A 19,924-nucleotide genomic window follows, 5' to 3' on the forward strand; every position below is an offset into this window, starting at 1 on the left:
AAATAACGCAAAAACCTGCGACTGCGTGCCTGAAGAGAGGTGAGAGGAAGGGGGCGAGGGCTACTGGTCTAGTGGGCAGCACTTGTGTCCGCAAGCCAAAAATGAGTATCGAGTACATTGTGTATAGAGGCATGCACTCATACATACAAACATTCGAAATGTAGAGCGCGCCAGTATTTACCGTTGTTGTGAAAAGCTTAAAGCGGTTGACATGACATGCTGAAAACTAAAACAGCGCTAAGCAGCTGCATCGTCATTTGCTTTTATCAGCTTTTCACACAGAAATTAACACCAAGCAGAGAAACAGAGACAAAGTTTGTACTCAAACGCATGAGGATCTTGTGCTCATTTTAATTTACACAGCAAATTATCAGTTGGGTAAATTGTTTACCATTTAGTGAATGCAATTCATTTACTGGACTTGTGTACTTACGAGTGCGGTTTAAATTGTTTTGCAATGATTTATAAACTTTTGTCAATTACACGATATCACTGTAGCGTCACGCCGGTGATACAATCGGCTGGTGCTTGGAGCGAAACAAATTATGTACAGCCGAGCCGCAGCGGTACATTTGAACACGCATTTTTGAGCTTTTTTTCACTGGCACTAACACAGACGCAGCAACAATAACAAAACGCGGCGGAAGCGCAATGCAAGCCGAAAACAAAAGCTCAGCTTAACTTTAACAACTGTGACGCGACGCGACGCAGCAGCCAGAACTTTCATTTACCAACATGAACCGACGTCGAACAGCGCAGACAAAAGACTGAGCTGAAGTTGCGCCAATGCCGAAGCCGAAGCCACAAGCCACAAGAGACGAACGATAACAATCGAGTGCGAGTGCTGCGAGTGCTCGAGCTGCTCTCCGCTGCGACCAATGGTGAATGCGGGTGCATGAGCGGGCGGGTGTTATTGTAAGTGCAGTCGAGAGAGCAGCAAGTAACAATAGCTTAAAAGGGAAAGGATCACAGTTAGTCAAAAATTGTAATGCGAACTTGTCAATGTCATGAGAAAGCTCCAGAGACAACCAAGAGGAAGAGAGACAAAGAGAGATGGGTAGAGCGTAAATGAAATTCTTTAATGAGAGCTTTATGCAGCTCCAATTGCTAAAGTAATTTCTAACATTTGCAGACCAATGTCACAGAGAGACAGTAACATTGATGAGCAAAAATTGAATAGATCTGTCCAGACTGGATTCTAGTGCTAATAAGGTGGTTGGCAATGGGGGTACCGTTAGACGCCAATGGCTGGCTGGATGTACAGATTATTGGCTCGATGGACGCGGAAATGTGAATAGCCATAGAAAATTGCTTTATGCACCGTTTTCACGTTTGCTCCAAATGCCAATCTCTTGGCGGTTCTCTTGCCAACCAGTCGGCAGTCCACAAGTTCAATGCTACTAGTATTTACTTAAGATAACTGAAATTTGGAATGCAAGTTGTAAGATAAACATAAACAAGGCGCGTGGCAGCTATAAATGCAAGGCACACAACAAACACACACTCACATATTCATTGCGTAGGATGTAAAGACTACAGAGAGAGAGAGCAGACAGAATTTTAAAGCTTTGAGCAAATTTAAGTTTGACCTGCGAGGGATTGCACTCAATCGATAGATTGCAATAGACAAAGGGATAGGGGTGGGGCAGAAGTTAATTGAGCAGCTGCCCAAGCGGCAGAGAGGAAGAGACCAAAAGCCGAGTGTTTATTGACTGATCAGAGCTTTTTGGGATTGCAGCTCGTTGAGTCTATTATTTTTAAACTTACCCGAGTATACCCTTCATATTGTTTATTTTAGCACATGACTCACCTGCAAAAAAACAGAAGAAGTAAGACAACAAATTAGGAGCATATTTTTTTAGCATGTAAATAAATTAAGTCTTAACACAAAATGTCACTTAAAAATGTCGCAGCAAATAAAACAAATCAAATTCAAGCCTTTTATCAAGTCAATGTCGACGCAGCGCACGTGCTGCCGAGAAAACGACAAACTAAATTAACTAATTAATTAGAGCAGCAGCCCCGATAAAGGCAACACAAAAGCAAACTGAATAAAAAGGGCTCGCTGTAACGGAAACTTTAGCAAAAACTAACTTCAAAGCTATGCCCGTCACTCAAAAGATGACAGAAGGGGCGGGGGTGCGGCGAGAGCGGCGAGTGTTCAGAGCGAAGAAGAGAAACGTTTTTATGGGCGGAGGGGTGCGGGTGAGTATGCAGACCAAATAAGAGAAACATTTTTATCTGCGTGTGGTCGAATAGCGTATTTAATCGTCTCTTCTGCGGTTCTGACTTATGAGACCTGACAAAGCAGCTACATTTGGCAGGTTTCTGTTTTTAAATGCTCCTTTGCGAGGTGAAAAGTATATTAGTTTTTAAATAAGTTTTGTGAAAAGCTAGAAATCTCTATAAAGTGGGGGCTTGATATTTCTATTCTGGCTTAGCCCACATTTCTTGCAGAAAACAGAAAATTAGCTGGAAGTAAAGGATTTATAGATAAAAAAAAAAACAAATCGATAGCAAACTATCGAAATCGGGAAAATTTATATCCGTCAATAAATTGGGCGTCAGCTGTACAGAGCCACAATATTGAAACCTGTTTTATGTTTTATAGCTTTTTTTAATACCACCCTGTCCGAAACTCTGGCGATTGAACAGGGTCGTTACCAGCTTGAAAACGTTGACAACCTCTTTCGGCTATTATACTTTGCATATCAAAAAGTCGTCTGCGTTTTCATGTCACATGCAAATTGCGAAAAACCATGGAACTTTTATATAACCATTTAAGCACGAGCCAAAAACTTTGAGCCCTGTGACAGGGTTCGTAGAATATAATTATGCAGATTTATTACGCACCAAATAAGCCTTGTTTTTGCACAGAGAAAAGGTAACAACCTGTTTGTTGGCGCTTACCTCAGTAGGGATTTCCTCAACAAAAACAATTTGCTGGACAAATGCTGCTTTCAGGTGACAACTGGACTTTCGACATTTACTATTTTGCTCTTGGACTTCAAAATTTCCATACAGGTTGTGCGAAAAAAAATGTCCGACGTTTTCTATTGTGTGTGTGTGTTTTCTTCTTTTTTTGTGTTTGTGTGTGTGCGGCAAGCAACAAGAAACGTTCAACAATTGTCGGGCTAAGGAAATTTGATAAAAGACTGAGTCTATTTAAAGCTAATTTTGAAACTCGAACCGTTGGCCTACTCGATCAGAATATCTATCCCATTTGTCAGCTCTGCAGCTTGGTCAGGTGTTCTCCAGCACCAATCTAACCCATCTTTAGGGTATTCATTGTTTCTCCGCAGGCAACGGGCGTCGGATTAACGAGAGACTGAGAGTGCGCCCCCCGGATGCAGCGACGCCAACGCTAGCGGCGACGGCGACAGCGACGCCGACGTTGTTTGCGGCCTACGTGTTGCAGTCAAAGAACCAAAGCAAAACGAACGATCAAAAAATAATCGAAATTGACAGGCACTGATCGAATACGAAATACCACGCAAGAGAATTTTGGGAATATATTACATTTGAAAAAAAAAAAACAGTTTTATAAATAGGACAATACTATACAATAGCATTAGATGTTTAGATTATTAGAGACAGTGATTGAATGTGAAATACCCTTTTAAAAGAAAAATAATTTTATTAATAAATATTTTATAAAAAAAAATACAATAGCATTTCGATTATTAGAAACCTGCTTCTCCATGTGTTTTGTCATAAATTGATCAAACGTGAAATGCGAAATTCCCATTTCATAAATTCGTCTAACTGTTATGCCTGGCATCAACTATACAGGGTATTTACATGCAAACAGTATTTGTTGTCAGTTGCCTCTTGCCAGCATTCAGTCAATCAGTCAGTCAGTCAGTCAGTCAGACGTATTTACTGTCTCTATGTCCCTGTCTGCCCCCTTCGCCCCCTTACCCCCTTCTCAGTTAATGGCCGCAGCAGCAAACCACCAAACAATCAGTTGGCAATTTTCTTTTATATCCAAATGAATGTTGAAATACTTTAACTGTTATTTCGTGCATACGTGCATATAACCGTTATAATACGGTTAAAAGGCAACGCTCTGACAGGGTGCTCAGCCATGGACCACAGCAGGGGCGGGGGCAGCGGGGAGGAGAATACACAATTATGTTGGATCACTCACGTTTGCGAAGGATACGCAGAGAAACATAAACCAAAACCAGCCACAGGTAAATGGCAAAGTGTCTACTCATGTATGCGTGGGTGTCGAATTTGTTGTGTGTGTGTGTGTGTGTGCGTGGCGTTTGGCGCTGTCAGATTCGATCCACAATTGGATAAAGCGAAAAATGAGTCGCGTTTTTCGAAAGTATCACAGTAAAGAGGAGGCAACATCCGAGAGAGAAAAGAAGTTTAAATACCCTGGCAGGCAGCTACCACTATTCCTGGACTATTCCTTGTATTTGTAATATAACATGTAACATACAATTTATTTAACATTAATGTTACGTTACACTGATATCGTTAACATATCGCTAGACAGCTGTTAAAAGAGGCGAAAAACTGAATAAATTCAATTGTAGATGGTGCGTAAATAAAGGTATGATGGTATGATCATGTCGATTGATATTGATCTACAATATTCAAAATGTATTGTATCGTTACATATTTTATGAAACATTTAAACTAGGGTATAATTATGCACTGTAAGAATGAGTATTTGCGAGTATTGAATCAAGCTATTCCAAGGAACTGCAATTTCCAGACGAAAACTTCACTTGTCATACTCGTTAAAAAGAGGAAACAAAACATCAGAGCACATTTAACTACTCGAACTAGACACAAGCCTGTGGGCCACACAATGACTTGGAACTTGGAACTTGGAACTACCGAAAAACCACTAGAAATTCAAGTAAATGTAAATACGTGAGCTCCTATGGAGAAGACGAAAGAAAAACACAAGCAGACTGAAGCAGAGGATGGAGACTCTCAAAAAGTGGATGCAGCAGGAGCAAGAATGAAGCTTAACAAAAACTGCGTTAAAAGCTGCTGGTGCGTTGAACTTGGCCGCCAACAACAACAACAACAACAACAACAACAACAACAGCAACAACAATAGTAATAACAGCAACAACAAACATTGACATTGAGTAGAGGGCTGTAGGCGTGGCGACCTTAAGTGAAATGAATGGCAAGAAAAATTAGCCAAACAAATGAATTTGGCTCACAAACAACCTGAGCTTGAGGGAAATTAAATATTTGAACAAAGCCCAAAACTTATTTGGACACTAGAAAAAGGCGTTAATATGGGCAACAAACTATTTCAGCCAGACTTGAACTTCATCTGGTAAAAATAACTGTTGCCTGAAATTTGTGTATATATACATATATATATTTATATTTATATATATATATATATATATATACTGATAAGCATGTACGCACACTCACTTAGACGCCGCTTTTTACAGCTTTTGTCGTTTTTTTTATGGCTTTGAGTTATTTATTGAAGTTGTTTTTTTGTTTATCGTGTCTGCACTTTTGTTTTAAAATGTTTCGCTAATTTTTCTACGAGAACTTTTCGCCAAACGAAGCGATCCGCCGACGCGTACACTGCGAACTGCTGGATATTCCTGTGCGTACTGCGCGAGATGTGGCTTGATGTGGCCAGATTGAGACTGGGGCCAAGCCACAGGCAGCACCCAGCACTGAGCAACACTCGCCACCAGTTGGAGCTGGAGCTGGGGCTGGAGCACGGGAAACAGCTGATATTGTAGCCGGTTTTTCTATTTTTCAACTTAAAACCAGCGGCGAATTGGCAACTCGCTCTAACTGCTGCTCTCTGAAACTCGTGAGAGTTGTGCACTGAGAAAAATAAATTAAAATTGTGGCAGAATTTAATTCCAAATGCACTTATCCCTACTTGGCATAAATATAAGCTCGGATTGGTCAGGCAACTTTTTTTTTTAAATAATAAATACATTTTGACTATTCCTTTAACAGTATTAATTTGTGCATCTGGCAATGCTGTCCAAAACTCACTTGCCATTCTCTCCTGTTCTTTTTCGCCCTTTGCATTCGCTCTGGCGCTCTCCGCTCCTTGCGAATTCGCCGCGACCACTAAACCAAGCGAAAAAGCGAACCACTACAACAACAAAACGTCTGCAACCCTTAGAATTGGGGCCAGTGGCATTTTGTTTGTACCTGCGCAGTACGAGCCCCCCCCCCCCCCCCCCCACTCACCCTCGCACACACACAAAAAAAAACAATTTACACGCATTTCGCTTGCAACGGCGACCACAGCACATTGAACAGCTACAAATATGTTTGCGTGGCATGCAAACAATTCACGAGAAGGTTGGTGGAGGGGAGAGAGGGGGTCAGTTCTCTAGTACAACCGCAAACGAGCGGCGCAACAGTAGCCAGAGCCAAAGAGCGGTCCACACTTGACCGCACGACTGTAGGCAGCATTTGATACCGTTTATGTTGGTATGTGTAACAATGTGCGGGTGAGTGAATGTGTGTGTGTGTGCGTATGAGTAATTTGTTGTGAAATCTGGGCGAAGGCACATTGTGTCTGCTTTTGGCTGTGATAATTAATATCACCGAAAGGATATTTCGACGCGCATAATTAGATACGAGTTGTGCAACAGCTACAAAACGCCCACTTGGACACGCCCACAATGTGTGGCAATGCTACAAATAAAACTTAGGCGAGAAGCAATTCAACTAGTTCTGAGAAAATATAACACGGGAATATACCCTGTAACTAGCTCTAAGATAGTATTCAAAGCTCTAACTGGGATATGATCTTTGATAATTTATATATAACGAGTAATATTTTTATATAATACTATTCTGAGAAAATCTGACACTGGAATCTACCCTGTAACTAGGCCTCAAATGACATTCAACGCCTTTTTGGCTCTAACTGGGATAAGATCGGGCCAAGAATATAACGAGAAATATATATATATATATATATATATATATAAAATATTAAGCATAACTTTTCCGCAAAGATCTTTGTTGCGATCAATTGATAAACGAATAGATGACTTCCTATGATAACCTATATTATATTAGGGGAAAATAACTTAGTAATAAAATGATAATACCCTCTGCTGAGCTAAAATCAGGCCTTGCGTGTCTTTTCCGGTTGTTGTAGGCTGCCTAGGAGCCTTATATATGACAGCAAGCGAATTGCAGTCGTGTCGAGAGTCCCAGCTAGGCATGCTTAGGGGTGGCATATGTGGCAGAGGGACTTAAACAAATTAGATTTGTGACATTTTTATTGCTATTTAGCTTTGCCAGCTGGGTTCACGGCAGGTGAATGAACTGTCGCTTGGGTCACAGATTAAAAGGCCAAAATATTGCATGCCCATTATATTGGGTTCCAATTGGACTCGAGCCAATTGGAATACAACGTGGAATGAGAGCATTATGTTTATGATATAGAACTTTTCCATAAAGTGAAGGTTTCATTACCTATCGAAATTCGTAGTAGACCAAAAAGGTCACACGGCCCGACCTGCAGTTGAATGTCCTTTTTATGTCAAGTCAACAAACGACAACAACAATTGCAGCAGGGGCGCCCCACAACGTGGCAAGACTTTCGATTTTTTGTTACTTTTGTTGCGGACGGCATTTCGTGCTCATTTCTATGCGATTTTCGTCTGGGAAAATTTGCGGAAAATTTTAGGTAAGAAGCCTAACCCAACATTTAATTCACAAGAAAATAAAGAAAATTCAAATTTCCGACTTATTTTAACTAAATAATTTCAAAAATTCAACTGGAAAAATAACGTAAATCTAAAATAATTAGAAACTAGCTTTTAAAAACAAACACTATCCAACAAAAGAATTCTATTTCGGCTTAGCTGGGTTTCCAACCAACACACAGTCAATTTCGAAACCTATTTAAAAAGCTTTCGAATTCGAAAGCAAAGAGCTTAAGTCAAGACTCAAACCCCACAAGTGAGATTTACTTTTTTGTAAATATTTAACAATAGTATCTGATTAAGCAGAAATATTTAAAATATTATAAACTTAAATAATTAGTTAGTTAATTTTAATTACAATAATTAAGTTTTGGCTTTCGGCAGCGGCATTTTAGCAAAAATTACGTTAAAAAGACACGAACGAAGTGTTTACTTTATTTTATTAGTTAAATAATGTTGGCAATAAGCTGGAAAGAGGAGCGGATTATTATTACAGGTCTCTAATTAATGCAAATTAAATTAAATAAAATGCAAAATAAAGAAATAAAAATCTACAAAACCAAAATTAAATAAAACAGACAAAACAATAAAACAAAACATGGACAATAATTGTTGACGTTTTCCATTTTGTAAATAACATTTTATTATTAATATTTATGTGTTGGCGTCGTCCGTTTATTGTTTTTGTAAATTTAACATGTGTAGAAAAATTAAAGCAAATCAACTTCTACTTATATAAACGTAAGGAAAATCGTTATTTGCATTGTAATTATACGAAAACTTAGGCTATTAAATTTTGAGCTGAAAATATACAAAGAGATTTTGGAAATATTTCATGATTAGTCCTTATATGAGAATATAGAGTTTGTTTTTTGTTTCTTTTTTTTATCGTGTGCTTAGTATAAAAAATATTTGTATATTAATTATTAAATAGAACATAATAAAGCAGACGTTTAAAAAATCATTGGCACAAGTTGCAGTCAAATTAAAAATACAAAAAATATTCATTAGGTTAATTAAACGAAAATTAGTTAATTAAGTTTGTTTTCGGATGTGGATGAAATGCATTTGCACAGTGGTTCTTAAGCCATAAATATACAACTAATTTAGAATATATATAAATAAGAATACTTTTGGGCTATATAAAAAAAAATAAATGTAACGCATCGATATACATTAATAAAAGGTTTCATTTGCCGCGGCAGAAAAATATGAATAAATAATTTAAGTTTTCTGTTGAACAAGTTTGCCCCGTAATTACAACAATAACAAGAAGAAGAACAACTACAAACACATCAAGTTGTGCAATAACAACAAATGTGTGTGAGTGTGTGTGTGTGAGTGTGTGTTCAGGCGAGCGCTATTGCCACAATGATAATCACACCAATTACGATCAGGCACAATGTGAGCAAATCATTGGGCGTAATCAGGCCCACGGTGCAGGCAACAAGTACGTGCTCGAGTGTCGTCAAACCGCCTTGCGTCGCGCCGCGCAGCTCCGCCCCCGCCCCCGCCCCAGCTGCCGTAGCTGGTCGCACTTCGCCGAACACGGAGAGCGCTTTCGAGCTGGTCGTTGGCCGTTCCTCTGTCAACGCCGGAAATCCTTGGCGACGGCGCGTCTCAATTTCATTGGCTTCGCCGTCCCTGTCCCCGTCGCCGTCGCTGTCGCCGTCGCTGCCGCTGCTGTGGCGCTCATTACGTGTTAAAGTATCCTTAATTGGCATACCAGCGCCCTCTTTCTCTCCCTCTCCATCTTTCTTCCTAACTTCGCTGCTTGTTTCGCTCTCCCCTTGCTCTGCTTTGGTATCGTAATTGAGTCGCACCTCGGAAATGCTCAGGTTTATGTGTGGAGTCTCGTAAACGATGCTCTTTTTGCGCTGAACTAGTTCACATGCAGCAGGTTCATTTAATGCGCTTTCGTCAATTCCGATTTCTTCGAGAAAAGCTTCGTCCAGAGCAATTCCAACTAAATCAATTTCGTCAGCTTCGTTTTCATCGAAACTACTGTCGTTAATTTCTTTCAAGAACGGTTCACTAGTTAGGTCATAAACTGCCTTGCTTAACACAAGCGTTTCGTCAAGTTTTTGCTCGGAATCAAGTTCACTTGCAATCTCGGTTTCGTTAAGTGCCGCCTCCTGACGCAAGCTCTCGAGCTGCTCTTGCAGCTCGTCCTGAGCAATTGACACTAAATTATTTTCGTCAGTTTCGTTTTCTTCGAAACTACTGTCGTTAAGTTCTTTTATGAGAGATTCGTTCGTTAGGTCATAAACTGCTTGGTTTAACGCGGGCGTTTCATCGGGTTTTTTCTGAGAATTAAATTCGGTTTCGTTAAGTGCCGCCTCTTCACGCAAGCTCTCAAGCAGCTCCTCCTCTGTGGGCAAACGTGGAAAATCTTCAGCATCCTGCTTAGCCCTTTCGCACACGGAATCGGTGTCATCGTTTGTACTTATCGAAACCTCGGACACGTAGTGCTCCTTAACCTCAAAGCGACTATTGTAGCTGGTTTGCAGCTCAATGGAGGTATTTGCATGGGCTGCGAGTGGAAAGTCAGCTAGGCTGGCGTTACCCGAGTCCGGATTTGACGATGTTTCCTCCAACTCCGAACTTAACGAATCGAACTGGGTTAGGGTTGGCGCCACCTCGGGCCTATTCATTACAATATCGATTTTGCTGGCATAGATGCGATTGAAATTGGGCGAAAGCTTCAGGCAGGTCCCAGCGCTCGTCTGCTCGTGCTCCGGCTCCAGCTCCAGTTCTGGTATGGTGGCTAACTTATAACTATGACTACAAGATATACTAGCACTGTCATTAGTGGATGTGGATGCTGATGGGCGGCAGCTGCTGCTGCTAGTAATATTAACATCGAATTCGGGGTCAAGTTTAGGGTCAACATTCAAAACTGGATTAGTAGCGGTAGCTTGCAGCGCACAGCGGGGATTAGTAGCGGCATCTGAGGAGCTCGTCGCATTGGCTTGGATTTGTGCTTGCACTTGTGCTTGGGCGGGGGCAACGCCTTTACCTGTTGGGTTAACCGGCGGCTGCTTGCGACGCAGCTGTTTCGCTGGCTTCTCCTCGATGCCAAAGATAGCGGCCAGCTCCTCGCTCGAATTGTACTGCGAGGGCGACGAGGAGCGTGCTCTGCGTTCGCCAACAGGCGTCAATTGCAACGGCGGGGATGAGGCGGATGACGACGAGGTCGGCGACGGCGACGCTGCGCTGGCGGTTTGATTCTCGGTGGTTGTGGTGCTGCTCTGTGTAGTGCTCTGTGTGCTGGTGGTGCTGATTGTGGTGTTGTTGGGCGTCGTCTCCGCATCATAGGACGTGGTGCTGAATGTCTTGATGGGATCAGTGCTGGGTGCATGATAATCGCTGCTCTGCGACTTGATGTAGTCGCTCGAGGAGTACGGATTAAATGAGGTTATGCTCGAGGACATGGGCCGACTGGCATTCGACGGACTCGATGACTTGGCCAGGCAATCGCTGCTGGAGCTGAACGAGGATGCGGTGGTGCTTACAGTGGTTGCCTGGTGACTGCCACACCCACTCCTACTCCCGCTGCCACTGCCGCTGCTCATGCTGGGCGCCGTGGTGCGCTGATCATCCGTGCTGGACGCAGTGGTTGCTGTTGTCGTTGTCCTGCTGCAGCTGCTCCCGGGACCCGTTTCGCGCGCCTGACGCTCGCACTCCTGCATAATGCGATCGATATCGTCGAGCGTTTGGGACTTGGCCTGCGCCCGTGTCCGGGCCTCTGCAATGGGACAAATGAGAGTGGCATCAGCGTGGACTCCAGCTCCAGTTCCAGCTGTGCTCATATTACACGCGGCCAGATTGTCGTAGTCCGGCCCGGGCTCCGGCTCCTGCTCGGGCTCGGCCAATTCGCTAAGCTGTCGCATGCAGCGCTTGGCAATCGCCTCGATCTTGTCCGACTGTATGGGATCCAGTTTCCTGATGAGATGTGGCATCACCAGCTGCTGCTCCTGCTTTACCTGCAGCGCCTCGTGCACAACCACGGGCGGTTCGGTGGTCACAATATCCTTGAGGATCTTCTCGCAAACCGCGTTTGCCGCCTCGGACACCTCGTCGATGGCGCGTATCAATTTCCCCTCCTTGTGCAGTTTTCGCTGCTGCGGCTGCTCGCTGTCCGGCTGATCATGGTCGGGCAGAGTGTCGAGGAGCAGCTGGCCACAGCGCTTGGCCGCCTCGGAGACTGCCTCGATCTGCTGCAGCTCCTGTTCCAGCTTTTGCTGCTCCGGATTCAGTTTGGGCCTGGCAGCCGTGATGAGCGCTTCCTTGCGCAGCTCGTCCAGCTCCTGGGTTAGTTTGATGCTGCTCGCCTGCGCATCCTGCGCAATCTTGTTCAGCGCATCCTCCAGAAGAGGTTCGGGCGTTAGGCTCTTGCGTGGCGCCGGCACCGGAGGCAACTTTGCCGTTTCATCGTGTCCCAGACGCTCCGGCAGCTGGGCTATAGCGCCACCCTGATTCGGATGCCTGAACGGTATGTGCGGCTTTCTGTTGAGCTCCTCGTCCTGGGCCTTGAGCTTTCGCAGGAGATCCAAGGTGCCCGGTATATCGCTGGTATCGCTCGCCTCCGTCACGCCCAGATTGGACATGGAGCCGGCGCGTTCGATGCTGCGCGTCAGCTCGATATAGCTGCTGAGATCCCCGCCAGACGGCTTCGCTGCGGCCCGCTGGATCAGATTGTATATGTTGGCGGATTGGGTGCGCGTCGCACGCTGTTTTTTCTGCATCGGATAGTTGTAGCTGGACTTGGGACCGGGCGGATCTTTGCGCAGCGCACGCACGGCCAAATCATCTTTGACAATGTCCGGCGAACCGCTTTGCTTCTTCTTCTGCACAGGCTCCACATGGAGATAGTCGCTCTGCGGCGCCGGCACAATCGGGCCGACGGGTATCCCGAAGGGCGGCTGCCTGTCCGCGGCGCGATACTGCAAATTGGCCAGCTGCAGGTTGCGATAGGCGACATCGTCGCGCACCGGATCCGGCTCACCCGCTGGCGAGTCCTCGTCCTCGTAGTCATCGGCATGGGCCAGGGCGAATTTCTCAAAGTCACTCGGCGTGGGCAGACGCGGTTTGGGTTCCGACTTGGGCTCCGACTTGGACTCCGACTTGGGCTCCGACTTGGGCTCCGGCGGTTCGGTGAGCCCGAGCGACTTGTAAATGGCCTCTAGCTCGCTAATGGCCTCCTCCAGATTGGCAGGCTTCTTGCGTGGAAAATAGATGGGCGTTATGGCTGGGGCGCTGCCCTTGCGTTCGGCAAAGATGGGCGCCGGCGCCTGTTGATGCTGTTCCCGTTTCTCGGCCACATACTCCTCGTACTTGTTGGGCAAATCCTCGCCGGATCGACGCTGGTAATGATGCGGCATGGAGTTGGTCTTATACACATCTCGATGACGTATCTCCACATAGTTCTGGCTGCCATGCTCGCCAGGCTTGATGTGCAAACTGCCGCAGATGACGTTGTCCGTCTCCGGAGTGGGAACGGGAGCGGGAGCAGGCGCTGCTCGCTTGGGCTTCTGCACTTCAGAGTACATGGGCATGGGATAGCTACGCAGCTCGCTGATTCGCGAACTGGAAATGGAGCGCGGCTTAGCCAGGGACTGCCCACCCTCGCTGGAGCTGGGCAATCCGCTCTTTGAGGTGCGCAAAACGCCGCTGGAAGCCGGCAGGCCGGGCTTTGGCTCACGCAGTCCGGCACTGGGGTCCAGCATATGAATGGGCTTCCTTGAGCGCGGCGTCGCATCGGCCACATAGCGGAAGTCGATGCCATTGGGCAGCGACTTCTTGCCCGGCAGGGCGTTCCGCTCCGAGCGGGTAATGAACCGACGATGATGTTGATGCGCTTGCTCGGGCTGCTCGGTGACCGGGGCACTGGCTATGGAGCCGCCTGGCTGGGAATTGAGCGAGTGCACAGATTGGTAATGCGGTGGCTGCCACATCCGATCGTCGGACACACAGCGCCCGCCCTGATCGAAGGCGTACGAGACGGGACGCAAATCGCTGGAACTGTAGCCGGCATGGACGCGCCGCAAGGGATCTCGCGGAGGCGGCGGTGGCGGCAGCGGCATCGGCTTGCTCTGCATCCGTCCATTCGCATTCTGCAAATGCATTTGGCTATCGTAGCTGATGCTGCGCTTCGCATCGTTCTGCATGGAGTTCTGCAAGGGACGCACCTGCGGCTGCCATTGCACATAGCCGGAGAAGGCGGCAACGGAGGAGCTGGGTGCTGCCTGGTAGATGGACAAGGGCAATGGCTGCGTCTTGTAACGCTGCGTGGGCACCATCACCTGTTGCTGCTGCTGCTGCTGCTGCTGCTGCTGAACAGGCACACCGCCATGGCTGACTTCGCCGTCGCGGGACAATCTTTTATAGTAACGCTCGTTGCGGGCGGCGCGACTGCGTCTACTCTGGCCGGGTGCGCCGTATCCCTGCAGCGCCTGGCCGCCGCTGTGTATGCTCTCGTCGCTGCGATACTTGGAGAAGGTGGAGGAGTTTAGCGAGATGATCTCCTCCTCGCTGGAGTGGCCCGGCACCTTGCCGCGGTGACCGGAACGGGATTTAGGTGGCGGCATATTCCCACCCGGCGGCGCCTGCTGTGACAGATAGAGCCGGCGATCTAGGGAGTTGCTGGAGCGGCTGTAGTAGCCCGGCTGGTTCTGATAGTATGGCTCTGGCGGTACCATCTCCACGGGCAAAAAGAACTCGTTGTCTATGTGCTGTGGCTGGGCGGGATGCACTTGGGACTGCGACTGGGACTGGGTTGATGGCATCACGATGTGATCGAAGCCGAGCGCTTTGTTGCTGCTGTTGCTCCGTGCGGACTTGGCGTGATGTTTGGCTTTGGGTTTCGTTGCGCTTTGGCGCTGGGCGGGCACAAAACCGGCCTTGCGGTCCTCCTCGCTGGAGCTGGCGCTGCAATCGGCCGCATCCTTCTTTTTGCGAAAGAGTCGACCAAAGGACCATTTCTGTTTATTCGACAGCTGCTGCTGTGAGGATCCGGATCCGTTCAGGCGCAGACGCTCCATCTCCAGTTCGTGGTTGTTGTTGTCGGATGTGGTTGGGGCAAATGTTGCTTGATTTGTGGCTTTCGTGTCGTCGTCTTTGGGCAGCGGCAACTGGGGACGCCAAGTTGTTTGAACAGTCTACGGAGAGGGAAAGAGAGGGAGAGAACAAGAGAAATATAAATTAGTTAGAGTCAATAGCCGGCTAAATCAAGATAAGTTTTATTTAAACATTCGTTTTATTTGCACTTAATGGGCCTACAGAGTTGATGTTTCGCCTGTTTAGACAAACGATAAGATTAAAATGAAATCTTATTAACTTGGCTAAAAGAACTGGAGATAACCGCCCAACCAAACCAAGCTCTGTCTTGGCTTGTAGATTTAAATGCCTTTTTTATGTCTTACACTGGCAGAAAAACCGTACAACGTTTGCTTTCAGTCAAGAGCTTCTCGAGTCTCTGCCTATCTTGACATACTTGTTGTTTTTAAACTTTATATATAAATATGATATGCACTAAGATAAAAACAGATTACTTTTCCCGAGAATCAGCTTTTGAAGCTGAGATGTGCCATGCATTTGGCGCACTTTTTTTTGCAACTTTTTCTTTATCGATCGGGGAGAAATTTGCATATGCAGCTCCCACGCCAGAATCTAAAGAGTTGAGTGGAACCGAAGACAACGCAACGGGCGGAAGTAGCTCATTATCATACAATTCAGATACTTAGCATAATACTAATTGCTTTTGCAGAACCTAAAGGCGAGCGTTGTAAAGATATCAAAATGTGTTATCAATCACGATAAAGATAATTGTTGTTTAACAAATGTGACGACAAGTTGTTAAAACATTCAAAATTAAACTATTTTATCTAATCTCAAGTTAAGAAACAAAAAACTATTCATACTCAATTATTTTTTTAGTTTCCAATGACTTTCTCAGATGCGAATCATATACAAAAATAAACGAAATTGCGTGTGAAATTCAATTTCTTTTTGCTGTTTTTAATTATTTGTTTAATTTGGGATTTTTGTTTATAGAAAAAAGCTCTAAAATTGGGCGTGGGACTCATATATATGAGACATCATTTCCGCTGCTGACGATCTTATATCATGTGTATAAAGCAGACGATGCAAAAGGGGCAACAGTTGTCTTATTCATAAGGCACATGGTCCAAGGGCTTATTAAAAGCATATAAACAAGGGGAATATATAAACATGATGTGCAATATAGGCGGAATACGATTCAATTTCGATGAAGTAAAAGGCTTTAGACTGAAATTAAAGTTTTCATTGGGATGCACTGAAGGAAATCCAGAATGCAAAAGTCGTGTAACAGCCGCAAATTGTAAACATGATGTGGAACAAAGGCGGAATACGATTCAATTTTGATCAAGTAAAAGGCTTTAGGCTGAAATTAAAGTTGCACGAAAGGAAATCCCGAATGTTTTACATATTTATGATCCACTTCAAATGAGATCTGCGGCAAAGTCGCGTAAAACCATAAACTATTTCAACACGTGTTGTTTGGTTACATTCACAAAATGATTTATGGACTGCAGCATAACGAAACACGATTCTAAAAACCACATAAAAGTCAGAACAGCTACGTGACTCAGTTTAAAGACAAATAATATTTTTGTATATTTATGTAAAATAGTATAAGAGAATTTATGCAGAAATTTTGAAAATTGATGGCGTCGCAAACAGCTGCGTAATATCGGGCAGACTGCCAGGGCACAAATTAAGCATACGCACTGTGTAACGCGTGAAAAGCTAGGAAAACACAATGGAAACACGCAGCGAGTGTGAGTAGGGTAACTAAAAATAAGTACGCAAAATTGTACAAAATAAATGTACAAAAAAAAAAAAGTAGAAAATCAGATTCCCAATCGAAATGCCAAATTTGAAGTGAAGCTCAACACAGAACCGTTTCCACATTTGCGCAAAATTTATAAATAAATATGTTTCAAATGGAAAGCAGAAATTTACGCGCGATTCTAAACTATATAAAAATGGAATCCGAAAGTGTTCTTTGACGAACACGCGCGTCCACTCGACTGATAGGACAGGAAAACTGTTCACGACCGCCGCGATCAGCCGCGCCGAAAGCTTTCCGTGTGAAGCTCTTTCCATCAACATAGAGAGCAGAGAGTGTTTGCTTAAGAGAGCGCGAGAGAGTGAAGAGAAATTTTGGGGAATACATAATGGGTTTTAGAATGGGGCCTCGAGAGCAATATTTCAATTAAGTAAATCGTAACTAAATCTAAATGATTTTCCATTTCTTTTAAAGATCAATTGGGAAGTCAATGAACCGCTCCGAAAGTGTTACGTGGCCGCAGAGACTTTTAATTAACGAAAATTGAGAGCAGAAAATGTTCGTGTGGAAAAGTTCTTTGCCCACCGCCCACTCATATATTTGGGGCAAGTCAATGTAGATCGGAAAATGTGTCACCTGAAATTAAGGAAAATCATTATTGCCAAGAATTTTACATGCCAGGCATATGAAATCAAATTAAAATGTGGCCCAAAGTTATGACTGTGGAAGTGTGTCTGTTTAAATAGATTGGATAAGGTGGAAAACTTGAAATCTTTCGAATCTTGTTCCAATTTTATCCTCAGTGTTTTTTTTGTCTTTTAAATAAATGATTCACATTAGAGATTTTGTAAGTTTTCGCTGTCAAGCAAGTACAAATATTTGTACAGACTTTGAAAAATGGAACGAATGCGGAAGATATTTGCGCCGTCGAAAAGTGAAAGCAAATTAAGGCACGATCTAAATATATAAACTTACTTTCTATATAAAGATCCGAGTGTGTAGACGGCAAAGTAATGCTAGAATATGGGTCAGTGGACATTTTTGGCCAAGTTGCTGCGATCCTAGGTTTTTATATTTAATTGCTTAAAAACTGACTCATTTTTTTCGGAAAACAATAAATATATATAAATGCGAATCTTAATTAAAATGGCAAACGATTTGCAGCTGTTCAATAGAAAGTTAATGAACTGCATCTGCGGCGCGTTCGCCCGTTTTAATTGCACTGAATAATAATTTGGAATAAAAAGTTTAATGACTTTTACCTTATTTCGCTTGATCGAGAATTTGTGTAAAATTTAATTTTATTTATGCTCACTGAACAATTTGTATGGGACAGCTCGCAAATGGCAGATAAACTGGTATTTGATTGTCACTGTGATCACGAATATATACCTATACAGTATATAACTTTGCAGTTGTTTAATATAAAGAAAATATTATATAATATAATAGTAAGAGAGCAAACGAAATCAGAAGTAGACAACAAGTGGCATTGGCTGTGTAATCATCGTCTAAAAATGTTTCCATTTAATGGAGAAGGCGTCTAACTCGTCACGCCAACTGCTTATAATGAATTAGGGATGCTTCAAGTTGCATTGTGGCAACAACAACGATCATGCATAATCCATACTAATTTCCCCAGACCTCAGCCGTTGTAGGGTCAATGACAGGCTCTAAACGGCGAGGGGTGAGTCCAGAAAGTTGGTCAACTGGAAAAAAGGAGTCAAATGGGAAAAGCTGAAAAACTGAAAATGTTTTATATATGCACAGCACGTGTTGCATTTTGTGCTGGGGCAAGAATAGACCAAAAAAAAAAAAAAAAACACTAAATGCAACTTGTGGCAACATATTTGTTTATCCAGCGAAGCAAATGATCAGTGCTTGATAATGTTGTTGTTTGTTGTGAGTGAGCTGCGGGACCGCGCAACGCCGGGTGTTTAATGGCACCAGGAAGTCGCATGGTGAGCGCTGTCGTAATTCTAACATATTTTACATATGCAATTTTCTTCTGGATAATATTATGAAAGGGATTGAAGAAAAGCGTGAAGTGTAGACTAATGACTTTTGGGGCGTATTTGTTTGTGCTCGATTGTATATAATGTTATTTCGTATATAATGTTAATTCGTATACAATATTATTTCATAAACTCTTAAACCACGTTTCGTGGCTGTTTAGCGTCTTAAGCTACCAAAAAGCAGTCGCCATATAGCTAAACGTTTAATTTTAATATTTTGTTCATATTTCCAATTCTGCCCGAGCAAACCTTACTCTTTTGCATATATGTCTAACCCAAAAAGCACACAAATTTTAAAATCAGAAACGCGTCGCTTTCATTTTCATATGGTCGGTCAATGAACTTCAGCTTGGGCATGAGCCGCCGCCAAAAAAAATGTCCGAAAAAAGGCAACCAAACATGTTTAATAAAAAAATATTTGACACGCATCTGAAGAGGCGTCTGCAGAGGTGGCAGGGCGAGTTGCCCTATTGGTTTATTATATTAATATTATGTTGTGCGTTTAGCTATACACGAACTTTTAAACTTTCACTGGACGTTATTCATTTTCACCTGTTTCAGGCGCTAGAGGGAAATAATCAACATGCTCGTAATACTATACACATCTCGACATGTAAATCGATTTTTAATTGCCAAAATGTGTGTTAGTTTTGTTGTTGCCCTTTAAAAGTAAATATGATACACAAATTAAATGAAGGGCCCGACTAATTTGTAGCATTTATATATATGAAAAATAACAAAAATTTGCATAGTTACGCAAATGTGTTGAAGACTTTTGGGAAGAAAAATAAAACGTATGATATGTGTTATGCCACTGTCGACAAATGTGGGAACATTTCCCAATCAAAGGAAGATACAGGTGAAGCATCAGGTTGATATGATAAATGAGCACCGTGTGACTTCTTTTCATTTATAATTAACACCCTAACACGTTGTGATATAAATAAAAATGGCACTCCACGCATAGTATAGTAAAAGTATTCACACTCTTCTTTTGGTTTACTTTGCAATAAACAAAATAATTTCTGGATGTTTTCAAAGGTTTGGTGCGTGACGTTTCGTAATCAAATTGATTTCCAAAGATCTACTCGAAAAATAACTTCAGACGTGTTTCGCACTTTTCGCAAATTTAAAAAATATTTGATACAAGTCTTAAGTTTGTTTGTACACACATGTATGCATGTTTCTTTTGTTTATATGCAAACATGCATGCATGCGTACATGTATGAATACATGTCCGGATACATGTATACTTCACCATAGAAGCTGCTGAGCCTACTTTAATTATTGAAAATCGAGGAGAAGAGCATTCGTTTGATTTAAATTTGCAGCACAGCGACAAATAGGTATGCATGCATACACACGCCCACACGTAAATTTTAGTCGAATTT

General features: G+C 43.4%; 1 protein-coding gene across 2 annotated transcripts in view; it reads right to left on the reverse strand.

The window, feature by feature from the left end:
- LOC115768082 (transcription factor LG2-like) overlaps positions 1–19,924 on the reverse strand; it is an 83,531-nt gene that overhangs the window by 44,547 nt on the left and 19,060 nt on the right. The window contains exon 1 of one of the 2 annotated variants that reach the window (XM_030712549.1): positions 10,705–14,824. In XM_030712549.1, the coding sequence (XP_030568409.1) occupies positions 10,705–14,728 (4,024 nt within the window). In that variant the 5' untranslated portion in view covers positions 14,729–14,824. Of the gene's footprint in view, positions 1–8,357; positions 14,846–19,924 lie in introns of those variants that run through there. The other variant, XM_030712552.1, reaches the window with a different exon arrangement.

Source organism: Drosophila novamexicana, unplaced genomic scaffold (genome assembly GCF_003285875.2).
Source record: "Drosophila novamexicana strain 15010-1031.04,08,12 unplaced genomic scaffold, DnovRS2.1 tig00001624-arrow-arrow-pilon, whole genome shotgun sequence".
NCBI classification, from domain to species: domain Eukaryota; kingdom Metazoa; phylum Arthropoda; class Insecta; order Diptera; family Drosophilidae; genus Drosophila; species Drosophila novamexicana.